This window comes from Podarcis bocagei, assembly GCF_964188305.1.
Source record: "Podarcis bocagei genome assembly, chromosome: 11".
Taxonomy (NCBI): Eukaryota; Metazoa; Chordata; class Lepidosauria; order Squamata; family Lacertidae; genus Podarcis; species Podarcis bocagei.
Window position 1 is genome coordinate 53,213,880 of NC_138136.1, and position 22,852 is coordinate 53,236,731.

Below are 22,852 nucleotides of genomic sequence, written 5' to 3' on the forward strand. Positions count from 1 at the left end.
CCGTACTCTCTCCGCTGGTCTCCGGCAAAGAGTCTTGGAGCCTCCTCTCCGATTCCCCCATCTGCCCCCCTTCTCCACTGGTGTTATGCTGATTTCCTTCCCCAGCAGATGGGCTGCCTCTCTTCCTACTGGGACCCTCTCCGGCATCCCTCTGGAGCCTTCCCTCCGCCTCTAGCTCCGATGGCAGTTCCCTGACATTGTCCTTCAACAGAGAACTTCTCTGGGGTTTTTAATGGACCTTGAGACTGTCTGACTCTCTCTGCATCCTCTGAATGTCTAAGGCACTACTTTGGGGAAAGTTTTGCTTCACTTGGTGCAAAGCCTAAATCACTCCAAAGGAGTCTGCATTTGGTGTCGAATTCAGCATTCAATGGAAGCCGGGGCACATCCTTAACAGCTATAAAGAACCTTCTAGCTGGGGTGCAGCACATCTCTGAGTACTAGCTGTTGGGGAACATCAGAGGTGAAGGGCTGTGGCTTCCATGCCCTTTTAGCTGTCTTCCAAGGGGCACCTGATTGGCTGCTGTGAAAAAGAGGATGAGATAGATAGTCCTTGGTATGCCCCCACTCTTCCTTGTACGCTCACTGTAATTAACACAATGCCCCAATATTTTCTATTCAAGTCCACTTGCTCAGTTCTGTGTGTTATGAATCCCATTTTAGCCACCTTCCTCCTTGTTCCTACATCTGAGCCTCTGCTCTGTTTTGTTTGAGGCCTTGTCTATACATATAGAAGAGTGAGGTTGCAGGATACAGTCCTGAGCTCTAGCCTTGCTAGCTAGGGGTGATGGGAGTTGTAGTTCAACAACATCTGGGGACCCACAGGTTGAGAAAGGCTGTCCTTATCTCTCCCCACCCCACCATTCTGCTGCACGAGTAGATCAGGCTACATTCATCAGTGCAACGGCAAAGTCCTTTTTCACCTTTCCCTTATCCTTCAGGTCCCTTTTCAGGAACAGGATTTATAAACCACTTAATCCTCCACACCTCTATGAAGATTACATAAAATAAACGTCAAAATTACCAAGAGAACCTGGTGTTAAGAACAAGGTAACAACTGGGTGTGGGAGTGGGGCTCTGGGCACCCCAACTTTTCAAGGAGGGGATCCTCAAAATTCTGTGGCAGCCATGCACACATGCTGCACGATGTGTTCACCTCAGTGATGCATGTCGTGCAGCGTGCTTACATCACTCATGTGTGCCACACAGTGTGTGCATGACCTGTCAGCCGGCCCCATCATGTGCATGAGTGACATCAGCATGCCCCATGGCATGCGTGCATGTTGCATGGCTCTAGCCCCCTTAATCATGGGGGCAAGCCGATATGCTTACAGGGCAGCCATTTTTAAACAAAACAAAACAAAACCGTAATTTAAAAACATGTGTCTTACAAAATAAAATGTGATACCAAAAATACCTGTCAGCTTTGCATATCTAGGTAGCTCTTGTCTTAAGCATTTGCTTTTATCAAATGATATCACAACGAATTCAAGAAAGGGAATAAATATTTATTATTCCTGATACTTCTTACGAGAGCGCTGTATTATGACACTTAAAAAGAACACCTTAAAATATCCATGGTCTTTTAACTCTAAGCTGTACTACAACATGAAACAATACCTCGCAAAGCAGCAATAATTGCCCAGAAAACCTCCATTTTTCAAGCACATTCCCATTGTTCTTTTCACATTTCACTTTTCCAAATCTCAATTTATTATTCTGATACCACGTAGGCAGGGAAATTAGCAGTGCTGTCACCCGAATGATAAAGAGCCCTGCCTTTGATTCTATTTGTGTTTACTCGGAATCGCTACAAGGTATGTAAGGAAAATGGCATCTACTTTATGTTCCAGAATGTCTATTAAGATCAAACACATTCGATTGTTTACTTTGCCCATTTATAACGGAATGCTAAAGTTGGAGAGAACAGTTTGTTACGCTGCATGACTTTCCAGCAAAAACAAATTAATTCCAAGGCTTTTGCCTCATGGAGAAATGCCATCCAGACGTTCTCTTGAGTTCCTCGTTTTATTCAGTGGCAGTGTGAAGTGACAGCTACGGGCTATTATTTTAGTAGAAATGTTTATATTACTTAGCGTGCATTAACGCCTAGGAAATATGAGTGTAAAGGACATCATTGTTAGGGGCTGCAACAAAGCTTTTCAGGTTAGGGCTGGGCAATAAATTGGATTTTGCTTGCGATTTAATGAGAAACTTCCTAATCTGCACTTCTCAGACCAATAGATTAACTGTTCTTAGAAATTTGCTTTTCCTTGAATTTTGCACTGTGGTTCCCCAATCTGTACAAAAATGCATATATGAGGAGGAAGTGTGCATAGAGGCATATATATTAGTGAAAACAGCGTGCAAAATGCACTATATTAGGGGAAATGGTTGCAAAAGTATGCATCAGTCAAAACTGCATCCAGAAAGGTGATTAGAAGAAATTCACACTAAAATGCTCATATTTTCCATGAGGATTTTCCTTTTAAAAATGCAAATTGTGACAGAAGTGTGAAAGCCTGAAGTATAGATTTAAAAAAAAAATGAGAAACAGAGAGAAATTTATAGATTCATCCATCCTTAGTTCGGGCCCACATAAAAGCTGGGGCTTATAATGTTTACTTTCAAAGAAGAGGTGAGCACCATGAGACTCCAGAATTAACCTCTAGCTTGGATTGAAATCTAAGGTGGAGGAAAATTCCCAACCTACTCACCCACCCAGACCTCAAATGTCTGGGCCACCTATCCCCATTCCCTTTAAACAACCCTTATCCTACTGGGCAGTAGCAACAGATGTTTTCTGTGGGAATTGGGGTGGTGATCTGTCCCTTCCTGCCCCACTCTGGTGCACTGGTAGTGTAGCAGGCAGAAATGTCCTGATGGAAACCTACATACCCTGCAAGGAAGATGGATGAGTTTCAAAGTCAGGGTGGTTTGGAAATGAACCAGAGCTATTTAAGGATTCTGTCTTCTTGACTTATTTTCTGGGCAAATCTGATGTGGGATGGGGTAAATCTGATAGCTGATAGTGTACAGTATTCCCCAGACTTGGAGTCCCCAGATATTCTTGGGCTACAAATCCCATTATTGCTGACCATTGGCTATGCTGTCCGGGGAAGGTGGAGGCTGTAGTCCAACGATCTAAAGGAATCTAAAGGTTGGAAAGGATGCACTAGGAGAAGAGTTTGTGCTGCATTTTCCATATTCATTTTTATTCATCCTCAAGAGCCTAAAAAGCGTTACTTAAGGAGAGAATGTGAAGAGAGAGCTTTTTTGGGGTTGTTGAGAGAGGAGTGGGTGGGAAGGACCTATGTTCAAGTTCCTATAATATTTTGTTTCTGGGGTGGAGTCTTATGGAGCAAAACGTGTTGTTTCCTGGTTATCACCCCCCAACATTTATATTTAAGACCAATCCATGTAGGGCCATGCTCTGGAAGCAGGGTCAGAGACTGCACATATTTCCATGGAAACTAGAGCATCATATGTAAGTAGGTAAAGGTAAGTAGGTAAAGGACCCCTGGACACTTAAGTCCAGTCAAAGGCGACTATGGGGTTGCGGCGCTCATCTTGCTTTCAGGTTGGGGAGCCGGCGTTTGTCCACAGACAGCTTTCCGGGTCATGTGGCCGGTGTGACTAAACTGCTTCTGGCACGAGGGAACACCGTGATGGAAACCAGAGCGCACAGAAACACAGTTTAACTTCCTGCCACAGCGGTACCTATTTATCTACTTGCACTGGCATGCTTTCGAACTGCTAGGTTGGCAGAAGCTGGGACAGAGCAACGGGAGCTCACCCCATCGCGAGGATTCGAACCGCCAACCTTTTGATCGGCAAGCCCGAGAGGATCAGTGATTTAGATCACAGCGCCACCCTGTCCCTGTCATATGTAGTATATATAATGCACATGCACACCAAGGACACATTCAGACAAACATCACGGTGAGATTGTGCATACCCAGTCAGAGGCTCCTCTCCCACCGTTGGGCCTACTAAGCATCCACACATGGCTATAATATTTACATAGGGCCTACACAGAATGTGCAAATGACAGACACACGCATCTGATTCAAAGACTGTGTGTGAGCTGTTGATCACAACATATAGAGCTACATGAATCTTATGCACCTAGGCCTAATCCAAATGTTGACACTGGGCATCAGGTATGCCAAGAGGAAAACAGGCAAATCCAGAGAGGTGACATCTCTCAAAGTAAAATAATAAATAAATAAAAATAAATATGTGTAGAATCATTTCCTCATCATATATAAGGCCTAATTTTCACTATGTCCCAGAGTGACCAGTGCAACCAAAGTACATTAAGTACAGTAGAACCTCTACTTACAACCGCCTCTACTTGGGCCCAATCCAAGTTGCGACCGTGGCAAACCCAGAAGTAAATACTGGGTTTGCCGTGATTCACGCACACGCAGAAGCGGCTTCTGCCATTTGCGCATGCGCAGAAGCGGCTGCCGCAGTCTGCACCTGCACAGAAGCACACCACTGTCAAATGCAACTGCGCACAACGGCGCTTCTACCAGCGACCCAGATCGACTTACGGACGGACCTCCGGAACTGATTACATCCGTAAGTAGAGGTTCCACTGTACCAAGCTTGATGAAAGGAGAACCTATTCAAGTGGGGAAAAACAGAACCCTCAGGACATGAAACTGGTGTTATGGGATGTTTTCCCCATACATATTCAATGGGTGAATCAATAGAAGCCAACAGCTAAGCAAAGACAGCTATTTTCCTTTCCAAATGCCTGGAGAGACTCAGCCATTCCTCCCCACACAAAAAATGTAATTACCTAAAGTGATAATCAACTATTTTCCCCTTCATAGTAAACAAATGACTACAAGCATTTGGCTTGAAATGAAGAACAAACATCACAATGAGTTTAAAAATAGTAAGAAGAGGATAAAACGCTACCAACAATTATGCCTTGAAAAGTTGACTAAACCACCATCTTCCAACATGAGGGAGAAACTGATTTATGGATAGATAGATATAGTGGTTCTTACCATGAGACTCCAGAACTTTAATCTATAACCCACAAAAGGGTGTAAGAGCAGCTTGGAAATTATGCCAACCTTAATTATACTTAATGTGAATTATTCAGAAGTGCAGCAGAGAGAGGAAAAAATTTATTTCATACAAAGGAGCCTGACATTTTAATTGGTCCTTCAGAAAAGAGACAAAACAATTTCCTCTCAAGAAAATTTACATCTTCCCCATCAAAACAGCAGCCTCAGCCGAGCAGAACTTCATTAACAAGATTAATTATCATGCCAGTGTCTGCCTCATCAGGTGTGCTGGCCAGGTGAAGAGCAGAACACAAAGGAGGGGGGGCTGGCATCACACCTACAGCTTGGCGCTGATTTCAAGAGAAGACAGGACACAATAAGGCCATCTTACCTTGATCATTAGCCATTTTGTCAGGATGTTCCACTGCAAGGCAAAAACAACAACAAAACAACACTGTCAGTCATTTTTTATCAGTAGGCACTTCAATGCATCAAATCAGCCATTTTGTTAGCTAACTTTCTTATCAAGTTGCAGACTCTCTGTTCTCCCCCCCCTTTTTTTTTTACTCTCCAGTCGATTGTATCAGAATATGACAGGGAAGATTTTGACGTTATTCTTTAATTTTAGAATCATCTTGAGAGACGGAAAGTACAAGTGTCAGTCAGTTCATCTGTATCTCATAACTAATGAAGTCAGATGTTGATTGTTGAAGGAGAATAAGAAGTCTCAGGTTGTCCCCACCCACAGCTCCCCTGATCTGGGGTATCATTAGGAAAGCTTAATTAAGAAGTGAGATTCAAGAAAAAGAAGAAGAAATGGTTTCTTTGAATAATTAGGCACAAACCCTCCTGCACACTGAAAGCTAGCTTGTCGTTTCATTTCAAAAGCGATTTTACATGGTTTTAAAATATAATAATCACATACAAAGGAAAGATGGGATTACAAGTGCTCCAGTTAAGTCTTCAGGATTTATAGACATTGCCAAGACTCTCGGGCTGCAGTGGCCTTCAGCTATTTATTTAAATAGTGCAGAGAACTCAGCTCAAGTTGAAATCTTACAGAATTCTGTACTGCTCTTCTATTGTTTCAGAATGTTTGGGAGAAATACTATGTTAGGAGTAACCAATGTGGTGATCTCTAGATGTTTTGGACTACAGAACCCATCATCCTTGGCTATTGGCTGTGGGCCTGGGGCTGATGGAAGTTGTAGTTGAAGCAATGATTCTTCAACATCAACTTCTTTAAACAGGTCATGTTGTGCAGGTGCCTGATTATCGTCTTCCAAAGCAACTACTCTATTCTGAACTTAAAAATGGAAAGTGTAATGCTGGTGGTCAACAAAAGACTGTCTCAAGGCAAATTTTTTTAAAAAAAACGTAGTATAAACACCAACAATTGGGAAACACTTTCCCGTGAGCACTCCAATTGGAGAACAGCCTTTACCAAAGGTGCCATGGGCTTTGAAGACACTCGAACTCAGGATGCAAGGGAGAAGTGTGCTAAGAGGAAGGTATGCTTCCACACACCGTGATCAACTCCTGCCCAGAAACCAATGTCCCCACTGTGGAAGGATGTGCGGATCCAGAATTGGCCTCCACAGTCACTTACGGACTCATTGTTAAAACTGTGTTTATGGAAGACAATCTTACTTGGCTACGAGGGATCGCAGAAGAAGAAGAAGAAGAAGAAGAAGAAGAAGAAGGAAGAAGAAGAAGAATTCAACAACCCTGGAGGGCACCATGTTAGTTACTCCTGTGTTATGAAATGTCTGCCCAAGAAATATCATTGTGTAGATGCTTTGCATATCTAGCAGTTATGCATCAAAGGGGCACCAGAACATAAGCCTGAGTAGTTCAGTGGCATCTCATTCATCACCCAATTTCTCCTTTTTATACCCATTATCCAGTCATGCTCCTGCCCACACGCAGAGCCCACGCATAGTATCATCCTCTAGCTGACCACCCAACTGAGTCGTATGCCTTTTGGGGTAGGTCAGCTACCTACATGACTGAATCTTGCTTAAAGTATGAAGCAATTGAAACAGGTTGTGTTCAAAAGGTGACAAAATACTTTTGGTCTTCATAAATGAAGGCAAGTAATAAGGGATGGATACTGTTCTATCTGTCCATTCACTACTCAGTCCAATCTTTATGTTCTCAAAGGTGTGACAAAACAAGCCAGTGGGTATAAGGAATCAAATCTCAAGTCTTTGCAGTTTTCTGATAGGGGTGGCACTCTCACAAAATACGTTTATTGTGTTAAATCTGCCAAACATAAATATATAACCAATTCTCCATTAGGAGAACATCTGAGGCATAATGAGTGCTGCTGATTTGCTTTGGAATATGCTATTTTGGTATTCCAGCTCTCGGATTGTTGGAGACAGAGAAGAGGATATATAAAAAATGAAAAGCATCTTTCTATTATAGCCATGGTGGAATTTGGGCAGTTCATGGAAAATTATGGTTTACAAAACCAGAGGCAACAAAGGAAGCTGTATCTTTTAAAATTTAGTTGTATTAAATAAATTGGCAATGGTAAGTCTACTAATATCTCTTACTTATGACAACTAATTGACACCTTGCCATACGAAGGTGTCATGTACCATGTCAGACCACTGGGTTCATCTAGCTCAGTACAGTGGTACCTCAGGTTAAGTACTTAATTCGTTCCGGAGGTCCGTTCTGAAGTACCACTTTAGCTAATGGGGCCTCCTCCTGCTGCCGCGCCGCTGGAGCCCGATTTCTGTTCTTATCCTGAAGCACAATTCTTAACCTGAAGCACTATTTCTGGGTTAGCGGAGTGTGTAACCTGAAGCGTATGTAACCTGAAGCGTATGTAACTCAAGGTACCGCTGTAGTGTCTACTCTGACAGGCAGCAGATCTGCAGGACATTGGATAGGACTCTCTCCCAGCCTGACCTGGAGATGCTGGGGATTGAACCGGGGACCCTCTGCATACAAAGCAGATGCTCTACCACTGAGCTACACCCTTCCCCTACTCCTGAGCTATGCAACAGCACAGGGGACTCTTGGCTTCATATCCCAGCTGTGCGTTTCCTGAGGTTATCTGAGGTTGGCCACTCTAGGAAACAGGATAGTGGACTAGATCAATATTTGCTCTGATCCTGCAGGACTCTGCACAAGTTCATGCAGCTTTTATGGATTTATGTACTTGCTATTGCGCTAATGAACAACGACCCAACAAAATGTGATTGTGAGAAGAATTCTACTAAATATCTCTCTTGGTTTTGATCGTTGAAAATCTTACAGTCCTGTAAAGGACCCCTGGATGGTTAAGTCCAGTCAAAGGCGAATTTGGGGTTGCAGCGCTCATCTCACTTTCAGGCCGAGGGAGCCAGCGTTTGTCCACAGACTGCTTTCTGAGTCATGTGGTCAGCAGGACTAAACTGCTTCTGGCGCAACGGAACACTGTGATGGAAACCAGAGCGCACAGAAATGCCATTTACCTTCCTGCCACAGCGGCACCTATTTATCTACTTTCGAGCTGCTAGGTTACTCTGTCGCAGGGATTTGAACTGCCAACCTACTGATTGGCAAGCCCAAGAGGATCAGTGGTTTAGACCACAGTGTCACCCGCGTCCCTACAGTCCTGCTAACCCATATTCAGCTCCTCTCCCCAAAATCCAGTTCTTGCTGCAAGGTGAGACCATATCTAGGACAGTATTCCCCAACCTGATGCCCTTCAGATGTTCTGGACTACAACTCTCATAACTGATCAACAACCATCTGTTCAAAACATCTGCAGGGCACTAGTGTGGAGAAGGCTGAACTTTATAAGGAAGTGTGTAGGAATCTACTGACCCTTTCCCTTCCACATTGAACCAAAGGACAGAAATCCTAGAGCATAATTTTATAATGGGTTTCTTCACAGGTCTATACCTATGATTTATAATTAGGGCATCAAAAACAAATACAGTTTGTCAACATGCCCTGGCCAAAACCTTTATCTCAAGCATTTATGGCATTTGTAACTAAGCTTTTTTTGCTTTTCATGTCCCTTCCACTGCTGTACTGCTAAGAGGATGTAACCCTTGTCATAAATAGCGCCATGAAATATTTCAGGGTTGCTTTGGTCTATGACATTGGTTCCTGGCAAGTTCTCTGTAACTCAGGGACGTAAGTTGGTTTCCCATTCCCACACTTGTCACCCCAGTGAAGCATTAGAGGGCACTGTAAGGCTAAAATTCTGCCTGATGTTGTCTCTTCAAAAAAGAGAGAGAGCGAGAGAAACACTCCACGATGACAATATCAGCAATTATAGAGCAGTTTTTCAAAAAAGGGAAAAGGATGATTGCAAATTTAACACCGTTGTCGATCATGTCCTGCAGAAAGCCCCAAATAAAGACCTTTCTTGTCTGTGTTAATAGGAGGGTAATGCCGATCAGAATTAACAAGCAAAGAGCAACCTCTCTCTTCCTCCCTCCCTCCCCGACTGACACATATCAGTTCACATAATTTATACATCCTTCAAATTAAGGTTACGGATGCTCTCTCTATGTACTGTGATAGCAACGCATCTCCTAGGCAATTTCCAGAGGGTTAGTCTGTTAGTCGGCTGCCGTGAAAACAACAAAGAGTCTTCTGGCATCTTAAAGAGGAAGCGTTAGATCTCACTTTAGCAACACTTAGAGCAGACCCACGGAAATAAATGGAGTCAAGTCGGTTATGACTTACCCAAGGCCATTGATTTCAACAGGTCTACTCTGAGTATGACTTAGTCAGATGCAACCCTGGAAGAAAGATGATGGCATATACCGTATTTTTCTGTGTATAAGATGGCCCCATGTATAAGACGTCCCCTATTTTGGGGGACTCCAAATTAAGAAAACACCCCCTCAGCACAACCCGTGTATAAGAGGAGCCCCAATTTTAAACCTAATTTTTTGGTAGGAAAAAAAACCCTAGTCTTATACATGGAAGAATACGGTACTTTTATGGAATGTAGTCCATGTCATCGGATGCATGAAGTATGTCCTTTTCATTGGGCAGGTGACACACACCTGGTGAGGAGTGGTGGATTGTCCATAGTGAGGTGAAAAGGAATGAAAGGAAAAAATACAGACTACAGGGGGAACTGTGGGAAAACTGGGTAGAGCTCTTGCTAGCAGGTCCCCTTGTTAATACTGGGGTGGGAGCAGTTTGACCACTATACCATATTGCCTTTAAAAATTGCCCCCAAAGTAGACATTATTATTATTATTAGAATTTTTATACCACCCTATACCCAGGGGTTTCAGGGCAGTTTGCAGAGTAAAATCAAGATATAAAACCACAAAATACATAATAAAAATAAAAACAACAACCCATTAGCCCCCCCCCAAAAAAAACAAGGGCATAGGATGTCAATCAGGGCAACCAAAGGCCTTGTTAAAAAGGAACATTTTTGCCTGGCGCTAAAGGTGTGTAATGAAGGCGCCAGGTGAACTTCCCTGAAGAGACCATTCCACAGATGGGGAGCCACTGCAGAGGAGGTTCGTTTTCATGTCACCGCCCTCCAAACATCTCAAGGAGGGGCACAGAAAGGAGGGCCTCAGAAGATGATCTCATGGTCTGGGTAGGTTCATATATGTGGTTGCTGGTAGATACTTAAACCTTTTGGATATTGATGTTTCACAACCTTAACTTGTTACAGGATCTTAGCTAGACACAGTTGAATATAGCAGAGCATACACAGACTTCCAGAAGCAATCAGTTGCAGACAGGTAGGATGAAGCAGCAACAAGACGCTGCTACCAGTAACTTGGTTACTTATAGGTGTTTATTATTTACAGCAGACTCTACAAGTTACTATATACAGGATACAGACACGGATCTTAACTCTCTCACTGAAAAAACTCCAAACAACTCTCAGAACGCCACACTGACCAACCATCCAGCAAGGAAGGTCATGAGTCATCATGCCTATGTGGAGACCTTGACCAATAGCAGAGCTGTATCCAAGGTCCCATATGTCTAGGCAGAATAACTCCCTCTGCTCAGTCTTCTTGGCCTTTGGCCAACTTCTTAATTGCTTTGTGGGAAGCTGCATCAGATTAGCACGTAGTCAAAAATCCCAACAGTGGATGCCTGCCTGTACCTATTTGCATGAATTGGGACCTACTTGGTTCCTGTCAGTATATGGAAACATCACCCCTGCGGACACACAGATTGTTGACATCAAATGATGCGCCTATCTGTGGGAAAGAATAATTTCCCAGGACGTTCACAGGCTGGATAAGTCTCTGTGAAGAGTGTAATCTGAAACCTTCCATTTGCGCATGTTCAGGAAGTTTGTCTGACTTGCTAGAAGAACTGAACTGAAAGGACGTGTTTTTCTCTAGTGCTGTAATGTCAGAAATAAACATCATGTAAATAGATTTCTGACTTATTTTCTTTCCCCTGCGGAAGCAGGAGGGAGGGGTTGTGCATTTTACCCACGCTTGGGAAAATGTCGCCTATCAAAATCTCCTTGGTGTTGGCTTTTTTGCAGTATGGTAGCGCTGCAGAGAGCTTGCTGGGGAGACCATGCATTAAAAAGGGACTCAAAAATAACTTAAAGAAGGTTTTAATAAGAAAAACAAAAACTCCATTTACACTAAATACATCAACAAACCAGAACCAACAACCAACAACCAACAACCAACAACCAACAACCAACAACCAACAACCAACAACCAACAACCAACAACCAACAACCAACCACCAACCCATCCCCCAGGGTAATGGGAGAGCTAGGTGCTGCTCCTTATATACTCTACCCAATTCCTGACACAGTTTAATCAGTACAACTCAGCAGCACCTGCTATGTTTCACAGCTGTAAAGCTGGGTCTCATTAGTTTGCTCTGGCCCTTGCTCTGGCCCCTTAAAGACACATACATCGGGTGGAACAATGATGAACCTTTACATGTAAAGAAACCATTCAACACCTGGTCTGTCTGGATATCAGCCAGAGGAGGTTACCGGTAAGCAAGCTCCGAGGACAGTGAGAGGGGCCAGCCTCTATGGCAAACTTGGATGAAAACACACCAGGAAAAGAAGAGACTGAAAGGAGATATGAAAGCCATTTTCAAATATCTTAAGGGCTGTCCCATGAAAGAGGGAGCATGCTTGTTTCCTCCTGCTCTTGAGGGTAGGACTTGAGGCAATGGCTTCAAGTTACAAGAGAGGAGATTCCGACGAAACATTTGGGAAAACTTTCTGACAGTAGGAACTGTTGGGCAGTGGAACAAACTCCCACAAGAGGTGGTAGCCTCTCCTTCCTTAGAGGTTTTTAAGTTGGATGGCTACTTGCCATAGATGCCTTAGCTGAGGTTCCTGTATGGCAGGAGGTTAAGACTATATGACTCTTGGGTTCCTTCCAACTCTAAAATTCTATGAAACTGGTCAGGGATTGGACATCATAGGAACGGTGGAGCCAGCCTGACCCTTCCAGAGAAAAAGAAGATAGTTCAGAATGACAACAGGGGTTTGAGGGAGGTCACAGCTCAGAGGCAGATGAGGGGGAAAACTGGGAAATCATGGGAGAGGAGGAAGAACCAGGAAGGCAACAGCTGAGGGACACAGCATTTCAGACCCACCCTCTCCCAAAACCCAGCGAGCATTGAAAGTAGTAGAACAAAGGGCTCAGAAGCAAAGGTCCCACAACGTCACCCATAGGGGAGAAGGTAATGAATGAGGAAGTGGGAGAAAGGGGGGGTGGAGAGTGTTGGGATATTTCCGTTCCACCTTAAAAGGGAGCAGGCTTTGTGACTTACAGAGTCTGCGCATGTCCTGTTCACAGGATGTTTATGTTCTGCTGTTCTTTTCGTTTTCCCAGTTGGTCAGAGACGCTGACACAGAACGGTCATGTTTTCCTTTGTTCTGTTCAACTCTAAATAAAGTCTGTAGATAATGCTCTTCTGCGGTGCAGCTTTTCTGGCTGTGTGTTTCTGCTGATAAACAGTGTGCACAAGCTCTGGAATGCGGCAATCTATTTCCAGAACGGCTTCGTGTCGCTAACTGCTGGATCTGCCTGTCTACGGGAGATCGATGGACGTCCGGCAGCCGGCTTGGGCCATGATGGACTATATCTCCCTGGCAGTTTCCCAACAACAAGGTTTCGGGCCCAGATTCACAGCACCTACAGGAGAGTAAATGCTGCAACAGACTGCGTTTGAGGTACGTGGGAAAAGCGAAAGAAAAGAGGGAGGCTTTTGGCTTTTCTGTATACCTCGGAAGGAGTCTTTGAACTCTGGAAGGCTTAATTGGCCTGGGAGCCACGCCAGAGAGCTCGTGATTAATGGGCTGCCAAGATAAGGAGTCTCTGAAGTTAATAAGACTCACGGCTAAAGCAAAAAGCTGGAAATGGAGTTTTTCCAAGCTTCTGGAGATGCTGACTGTCCTAAGTTAAATGCGAAAAATTATGAAACCTGGGCAAAATGGTGTGAATCTTTGCTGCGTCAGTTTGGGGTGTGGCATACCGTATCTGAGCCCCCTCCGGTTCCTCTGACAGAGAGATGGAAAGCCGATGATTCGAAGGCGATAGACGTAATAGTCTTATCCGTATCTCTTGAGGAAATTAAGACGCTTGCTGGCAACACCACTGCACATGGAATGTGGAATGCTTTGAAAAAAGCTCACAAGCCAGTCATCCCAGCCCAGAGTTTGACTGCATCGGAGGTCCTAGCTGTTTCCCAGAATGCGAGTGAATGCAGGGATGCTGAGGGCACCGGTTGCAAGCTGCAGGGGGAGCTGACCGTCACGTCATCCCAGGCAGCATTCCAGCCTCTAGGGGGAGCCAAGGAGTCGGCAGCTGAGAGCTCTGTTTCTCGTGAGAACCAAGGTCATCGCCTTTGCAGAGGCTGGAAAGGCAAAGGTAAACACAGGCAGGTGTCTGCAGATGGCCAGAAGCAGAGGGAGGGTGAAGAGCCCGCGCCAGGGAAAAACAAAGCGTTGTTTGCTGGCACAGCTTCACCAAAGGCTAAAGGCACGTCTGCTGACCAGAAGCAGGGGGGCAAGCTGCAAAAGCCCACGCCAGTGGAAAACAAGGTTTTGTTTGCTGGCACAGCTTCATATGTGAACCCGGTCTTTGGGTGGGTGTTTGATTTTCGTTGTTGTGTATACTGTGTATATACGGACAATGACAATAAATTTATCTAAATCTAAATCTAAACCAAAGGCTAAAGGCACGTCTGGTGGCCAGGAGCAGCAGGGGGGCAAGCTGCAAAAGCCCACGCCAGTGGAAAACAAAGGTTTGCTTGCTGGAAAGACTGCTCCAACAGCCAAAGGCAGATTTATTGTTGATTCAGGTGCGAGCCGCCACATTTCGAAGGATCGCCACCTGTTTATCTCCTTCACACCTCAAGAAGGTGAGATCCACCTGGCTGATGGAAGGACGTTGCAAATTGCAGGAGAAGGGACTGTGAAACTTGCAAGTCTGCACACTACCATCAGTAATGTACTTTTTGTTCCAGGAGCTGCAAGCAATTTGCTGAGTGTCCCACAGCTTACTGGGCGTGGTTTTCAGATTTCCTTCAAGAGGAGCGTCTGTGTCATCAGTAAAGGCAAAGAGGACTATTTGCATGCAAAGTTTATGGATGGTTTGTTCCATATAACTTATGATGACACTGCTGTTGTATCTAATGCTGATTCTTGTTGTGTTGCACAAACTAACAAAGTTCTTCATGCAGGTTGCATTCACGATGTGCATCGAAGGTTTTGTCACCTCTCTTGGAAGGCACTGGCCAAGATGCCAGAGGTGGTTGAGGGTTTGAACATCAAACCCTGTAAATTTCACATGAAATGTGTATCATGTGCAGAGAACAAGGTGAAGGTTGCTCCAAAAGGCAAGGAGTCTAGCAGGCAGGCTTCCAAACCCTACCAGTTAGTGCATGCAGACCTGGTTGGGCCACTTGCGCCCTCTTTAGGAGGAGCAAGGTACTTCATGATTCTGATTGATTCCTTTTCCAGGTACATTCATGTGTTTTTGCTCAAACAGAAATCGCAAGCGTTTCCGAAGTTTAAAGCATTCTGTGCTTGGTTGGAGAATGTGCACGGTAAACACATTGCCTGTTTGTTTACCGATCGGGGCGGGGAGTTCACTTCTCAGCAGTTTGAAGCTTTCCTGACTGAGAAGGGAATCCAGCATGACATGTCAACGCCCAGATCGCCATGGATGAATGGGCTTGCAGAGCGAGCAAATCAAATGTTGCTGCAAGGAATGAAAACCTTGTTGCATGATGCCAATCTCCCTGATAAGTTTTGGGGCGAAGCTCTGGGGAATTTTGTTTACAGCTTTAATCGCAGATTGTCATCACCCATTGGTTGTACCCCCTATGAGAAGATGTTTGGCAAAAAGCCCAACATCAAGCACATGAAAATCTTTGGTTCTGACATGTGGGTACGCACCCCACAAACCAACAAGCTTGGGAAGCGTGGGGCACATGGTTTGTTCATGGGGTATGAAAAAGGTGCATACAGGGTATGGATCACTAACTCCAAGTCCATTAAGTTCACAAGGAGTGTTGAGTACAATCCTAAGTGGGGGGAAAATGTGGGAATTTTCCAGAGTTACCTAGAGGAGGATGAAGGTGATGTCAAGCAAGCAGCTAAAGATGAGAAAGCTGCTGCTGCTGCTGATGATGATGAGGATGATGATGATGATGATCAGAGTTCGGATTCCAGTTCAGTGGGCGGTGCTGCTGCTGGTGTCAGTGACAGTGATGACACAGCAGACTACAAGAGCGCAAAGGCCTCAGTCAGACCATCTGATGTGTCTGACAATGAACTGGAAGAACCACTGTTCACCATTGGTCATTTTTCTCCTAAGAAAGAGGAGATGAGTCGAGAAGACTTGCGTCTAGTACGTAGGTCTGAAAGGGCGACCAAGGGCAGACCTCCAAAGAGGTATGCTGATGAGTTTGCTAAGACAGCAACTGCTGTTCTTAGTAGCTCAGAGAAGGTGTGGGAACCTTCAAGCTTCAAAGAGGTTCAGGAGCTAACCTCTAAAGATGCTGAGCCTTGGCTTAATGCCATGAAGGATGAAGTTGATTCCTTGAACAGGAACCAAACTTGGGAACTGGTACCGGTAGTCCCAGGAATGAGACTGGTTGGCAGCAAATGGGTCTTCAAGGCCAAGACAGACCAGAATGGCAAGGTAGTCAGACACAAAGCCAGATTGGTTGCCAGAGGTTTTTCACAGGTACCAGGACAGGATTACCACGAGACCTACTCACCCACAGTCAAATATGAGAGCATTCGGCTGATGCTCAAGATTGCTGCGGAGGAGAAACTGCATGTTTCCCATCATGACATTAATACAGCTTTTTTGTACGGGGTTTTGGGGGAGGAGCTGTACATGCTTCCACCTGATGGGATGGAGATACAGAAGGGAATGGTCTGTAAACTGCGGAAATCCTTATATGGTCTCAAGCAGAGTGCCAGGTGTTGGAACACAAAACTCACTGAGACATTGCTTTCTCTAGGTTTTCACCAGGGCAAAGCTGATCCATGTGTGTTTGTCAAGGAGGAGGGGCAAAACAAACTGTATTGTTTATGTTTTGTTGATGATCTTCTGATGTTTTGGAAGAATCAGGCTTTTTACCAAAGCACCCTAGCTCAACTGAAGGAGCACTTTGACATGAAGGATCTTGGTGAGGTATCCAACTATCTTTCTCTGCAGGTGGAGAGGGACCAAGCAGGTAATTTTCTGGTACACCAAACACAGAAAATTGCTGATGTATTAACCAGGTTGAATTTGGTTGATGCAAACCCAGCAGACACACCGATGGTGACAGGTTACCAGGTAGACAGTACTGCTGAAGCGTTTTCTGACACAACGCTGTACAGATGCATTCTAGGCAAGCTGAATTTCATTGCCAGATGTTCAAGACCTGACATAGCTGTAAACTGTAATCTGCTTAGCAGACATGCCAACAATCCTACAATTCAGGATTGGAAAGCTCTGAAGCGCATAGCCCGCTATTTGAAAGGGACTATGCACTACAAGCTGAGGTTCACCAGTCAGAAGACTGGAGGTCTTGAAATCTTTGCAGATGCAAGTTTTGGAAGTGACACCATGGATGGTACAAGCACTTCTGGAGTATGCTACATGTACAACCACTGCCTGTTTGACTGGTTGTGCAGGAAGCAGACGACAGTGAGCCTAAGTTCCTGTGAAGCAGAACTCAATGCTCTGTCATTTTCACTCATGGATTGTGAATGGTTGATGCAACTGTTTAAGGACATCAGAGTGTCTGTGAAATGTCCTATACAAGTGTATCAAGACAATAGATCGTGTTTGGCTTTGCTGAACTCCGAGAGTTGAAAGCAAAGAACCAAGTACTTGCAGATTAAGCTACATCGTGCAAGGGAGTGTATTCAGAAAGGACTCATTCAGGTGTCCTACATGCCAGGAAATGAAATTCCTGCTGATCTGTTGTCTAAGGTTGTTAACAGAGAACAACTTAAGGTTTACGCACAAAGGTTGCAATTGGGTTGAACCACAGGTACTACAGGTTACACGGAAAGGGGGAGGATGTTGGGATATTTCCGTTCCACCTTAAAAGGGAGCAGGCTTTGTGACTTACAGAGTCTGCGCATGTCCTGTTCACAGGATGTTTATGTTCTGCTGTTCTTTTCATTTTCCCAGTTGGTCAGAGACGCTGACACAGAACGGTCATGTTTTCCTTTGTTCTGTTCAACTCTAAATAAAGTCTGTAGATAATGCTCTTCTGCGGTGCAGCTTTTCTGGCTGTGTGTTTCTGCTGATAAACAGTGTGCACAAGCTCTGGAATGCAGCAATCTATTTCCAGAACGGCTTCGTGTCGCTAACTGCTGGATCTGCCTGTCTACGGGAGATCGATGGACGTCCGGCAGCCGGCTTGGGCCATGATGGACTATATCTCCCTGGCAGTTTCCCAACAGAGAGTCACTTGGGACAACGCCATTATTCCAAGAGTCTGCATTCCCAGGCCTTTCTCTGTGAATATTGAATAAAAAGCAGGTGCTAAGGACTTTTCCTTTTCTTATCCATTCCTGGCAACCTGCCGTGGGAGTTGGTTCTTCTGACACATGGCACCATGTGGTGGTGGTGGTGGTGGCCCAAAGGGCCACAATAAATGTCATAATGTGTACCCCTGCAAATCATTGAGTGTGCGTCTAATATTCTGTTACTTTATGAAACTGATGTTGCCGCCCCACCCATTGGGGCAGAAATACAGCTAATATGTGAATCACAAAGATACAGCTCAAAGCTAGAACATAAGTTGCTACATGGTCCAAATGGCTACACTTAGCACAGGTTCCCAACATGCATGCTAACACAATGTAACAGAACATGGTGGAAATCAGAACTTAATCAGCAGAAATTGCCAATGCTTATTGCACATGTGTATTAAACATGAAATGAGGTAATGGTGCACATGATTGATGAAAATTGAAATGCTTTGTTTGAAATTTTATAAATACCACTGCCTGGACCACTGGGCAGGGTTGCAGTTTTGCGGAACAATCTGACTGTAACCTATGGCTTTGAAATAAACAACGTTGGACTCCTAACTCCTCACGTTTCTGAGTTTTATTGCCACAAACTCAGGAGAGAAGCTATTTTGGGCTTACAACAATGTCACACAAACAGCAACTAACCACACTGTTGGTTGGTTTGTTTATAGGATTTCTTACCTGCCCTTGAATAGGTTCCCTGGGCAGGTTACAACAATATACTAGCATGGTAGAAAAAAAACAAAACAATTTAGATCAGAAGTATGGGTGGCATCTTTGGCAAATGCCAAAAGCTAATTAATGAGATGCACCTCTGTGGGGAGGGGATTCCACAGTTAGGGGCTGACGCAGAGAATGCCTTCTGAAGGGCTGACACCTAGGTGAATTTTAGAGGGTGGTGAAACTACCAAAAGGGACCCCCTTGCCAATCTTAACACCCAAGGAGGTCTGCAGGAATGGAGAAAGTGTTAGGAGCTCAGCCTACACTCAAGAAGGACCCTGGCAGAGACACATGCCCAACTGGCATGTTCCCTTCCTCCTGGTCAACCATTCAGGAGCTTCAAAAGCTTTCTTCTGCCCGAACATCACAGCCACCAATGCCAACAGACACCGGCACACTTAGGGATCCGCAAAGTTTGCGCAGCATGTGAAATAGACCTCAGGAACTCAGCATTTTGGCTAATCTCCTTTATTTACATATAAACACATACGGAGCACTGCAACATGGCTCCCTCTCTCTCTAGCATCAGACAGCAAAGAGGAAGAACAAAGGACAACAGTCCCACTTCACAGAACACAGTAAAACAAACATCCTGTCTCCGTCACTTCCCACTCTGTGGAGTCAAAACATACACTGTCATGTGATAGACAAATATCCCATGACTGCAGTCATGGAGCAGGAATTCTAACAGAAAGTACTAAGGGATAGGCATAACATTCAAATTACTGGCAGCAGCATAATATGTGTGAAATTGAAATACAAGTATGTGCGTCTATTGAATACACATATGGAATAAAAGCCCACAGAAGATGCAAGTGTTGTTGACTTTTAGCAGAGGTTGGACAGCCATCTGTCATCTATGCTTGAGATTCCTGCGTTGTAGTGGGTGCGGCTAGATGACCCCCAGGGTCCCTTTCACCTCTGTAATTCTATTTTTCTATGACTCCAGGGCAGCAAACTTTCAGTTCATGGCTTGGCACAATAAAGGACTTTTAATAAGCCACTGTCTTGCAGTTCCCACTTATAATACAGTTTGCAATTAAGATTCATTTGGAAATGAGGAGTGACACATTAGAAGAAAATTATGCTACAGTTGTGGCACAGCGGAATAGCTCTCATTAGCCCTGCTCTTCCTGACTTACCTATTTCAGCCACAGGTGAAGGGGAAAGGAAGACTCTTAATGAATTATTTCAGAGACTGAGGGGGTGGTGGTGGGGAATCCCTTCTCTGCGTGACATTAATTCACTTGGCTCTTTTCAACCTGCAATTCTGTAGTAAAGAACCTTCTAGAACATAGTGGCGTAACTTTGGATACTAAAGAAGAACATTGCTGCTGAATATTTACTATTTAATGTTATTAATCTGTCTGCTGTAAGCCTAATGGGACATTGAGAGTGAAATGCTGCCTTCAAAATGATTAAGTACGGATCATTAACTGCAAAGGGAACTTCTGCTGCCACGTTGCATCATTTTTGTAATCATGTATAAAGAGGGCATCTACTTCATAAAACTTATATGCCACTTGATTGTAAAAAACAACAACCCTCAAAGCCATTTACAAAGAGAACAAAACCATAAAACTATCCATAAAAACAGTTAAAAACAGCTACTTAGAACATATTTTTAATATTAAAAAATCAGCAATAAACAAAAAACGAACTTCAACATTCTACATATTTGGGTAGGGTTGTCTAAACAGAAACATTTTTAACAGCTGCTGAAAGAGTACAGTGAAGGTGCTTGCCTAATGTCAAATGACAGGGAGTTCCAAAGGGTAGGTGCTTCTATACTTAAATATTAATTTCTTACAAAGGCAGAATGGATATTATGAGATATGTGAAAAAGTGCCAGTCCCTCAGATCAGAGTGGTTGTGTGGGCATGTGTTGGGGTAATTTCACAGGTAACGTGATCCCGAGTTGTTAAGGACACAGTGTTAGGATATAAACACCTTGAACTTGACCCGGAAGAAAATAAGGCAATCAGTGCAGATTTCTGAGCACAGGAATTATATGTGGGCAAGGTTTCACTCTTGTCAGCAATTGTGCTGCAGCATTCTTCACCAACTGCAGCTTCCAGATCAAGCACAAGGGAAGTCCCACATAGATTCTGTGGCAGTAATCCAGTCTTGAAGTAACCAATGAAAGAACTACTGTGGAAAAACTTTCCTTAGCCAGGAGTGATTGTTAACTTTGGTACCAACAGAAGTAGGTGAGAGGCACTTCTGGCCACAGAGGTCTCTGACCAAGAAAAGATGAGCAAAATAACGTACAAAAATGAATTATATCACACAAAAAATGACTATGCATTAGATCCAACCAAATCCTACTGACAGGATATCCTCTGGAATTAATGGACCCAAGGTAGCCATATCTGTTGATTTCAATGGATCTACTCTGAGTAAGACTAGCATTGGGCACAATCCTATGTTATGAGAAATGCACTTGAGGATGTCAAAGATGGAAAATGAGAAGAATGGGATTTTGGACTGGAAAAATGAGAAAAACTGAAATTGGTAGATTCCAAAGAAAGCAAAAAAACTTTTCAGTCATGCTAAGTATATAGATACACACACGCACACATGTAGTATTTCTGCATATTTTAGAGATGAAGGTTGTTATTTTGATGCTTACATGGTTCCTTATGAAATTAAATATATTGTGACATCTCTCTTTCTCCATAATAATAATAAAACAATAATTTATTATTTATACCCCGCCCATCTGGCTGGGTTTCCCCAGCCATTCTGGGCGGCTTCCAATAAAAGATTAAAAATACATTAAAACATCAGTCATTGAAACAGGGCTGCCTTCAGATGTCTTCTAAACATCCGATAGCTGTTTAGGTCTTTCAAGACTGTTGTTATGTGGTCTCGGCGGCCTCTCCCAGTCACCAGTCTACCTGCCACATTCTGGATTAGTTGTAGTTTCTGGGTCACCTTCAAAGGTAGCCCCACGTAGAGTGCATTGCAGTAGTCCAAGCGGGAGATAACTAGAGCATGCCCCACTCTGGCGAGACAGTCCGCGGGCAGGTAGGGTCTCAGCCTGCGTACCAGATGGAGCTGGTAGACATGTACGTGTTTGTATGTGTAGATATAGTTATTGCCAAGAGAGCCTTCTGTGGGACACCAAACACATCTTCTTAATCATTATTAAGGACAAGAATCCAATAACTTTGCATAATTGAGAGTGTGAGCCAGACATCAGAAGCTCTTTGCACCTTACATGTAGAAGCAGATTTATCGGGGGGAAACAGTTTGAATGTTATTGAACATGACATATTTAGGGTGGATAGCATTAAATATTCATGCCAGGGTATTAGACAGTGTCCTCATAGGCTATTAGATGACGGAAGAAAATTATTTTTTTATTTTCAAAAAAAATGCATCTCCTCTGATCTAAAATTCATCTCCCGGATGAGCTTGATGATACCTTGCCTAAACGCTACAAAGTAGGTGATTTTGAGTTCAGATCTAGTTAGATATCTGGGTCTCCTTAGCATTTGATGTCTCATTGCTCTGCAGTTATTATACTTAGATGCTGTGACACCTAGTTGGGGAAAAAACCCTTCATTTTAACATGGGTTTTTCCTCTGACACTCATCGCAAGCATGAAAGGAAGCTGGTGCCCATTTAATTTGGTAGATGAGAAGCCATAGCAAAGGAAGTATTCTCTCGTTGCAATTTATGGTAGTTTAAAAGAAGTGAAAAGCCATTAGAATTGCACTGATTATTTTATGCAAAGAGAAATCTGACTTGGACAGGTGAGGCAAACTCCTGAAAATCCTGGCTGGGATGCGATAAGCTAAGAATGCATGCAGATGAATTGCTTAGAATTGCTTCACCCAGTTCCTGTTAATTCATTTCAAACTATTACATAAAGAAGGTCTCCCATGTTCAATTTGATTTCTTGGTAGCTTCTTTTTTTAAAAAAACAACAACAATAAAAATTAAACACAGAGGTATCAGCCTCTGCAAAAAGAGCAGCCATCTGTCAGAGCAGCTTAGTGCTCTGGGCTTGTAAATTCTCCAAGACAAATTCCAGTGCTTCAAATCAGCCCTAACTTGCTCACTCATTGAGTAGCACAGATGAAGAGACTTGTTTCTGAGAGGTTTCATTGGAAG

At 43.8% G+C, this 22,852-nt stretch overlaps 1 protein-coding gene across 4 annotated transcripts in view; it reads right to left on the reverse strand.

The window, feature by feature from the left end:
- DCC (DCC netrin 1 receptor) overlaps positions 1–22,852 on the reverse strand; it is a gene marked incomplete at its 5' end in the record, with an annotated part of 959,801 nt that overhangs the window by 76,983 nt on the left and 859,966 nt on the right. For all 4 annotated transcript variants that reach the window (XM_081212644.1, XM_081212643.1, XM_081212642.1 and 1 more), the window contains one exon: positions 5,419–5,451. In XM_081212644.1, coding sequence (XP_081068770.1) covers positions 5,419–5,451 — 33 coding nt within the window. The remainder of the gene's footprint in view (positions 1–5,418; positions 5,452–22,852) is intronic.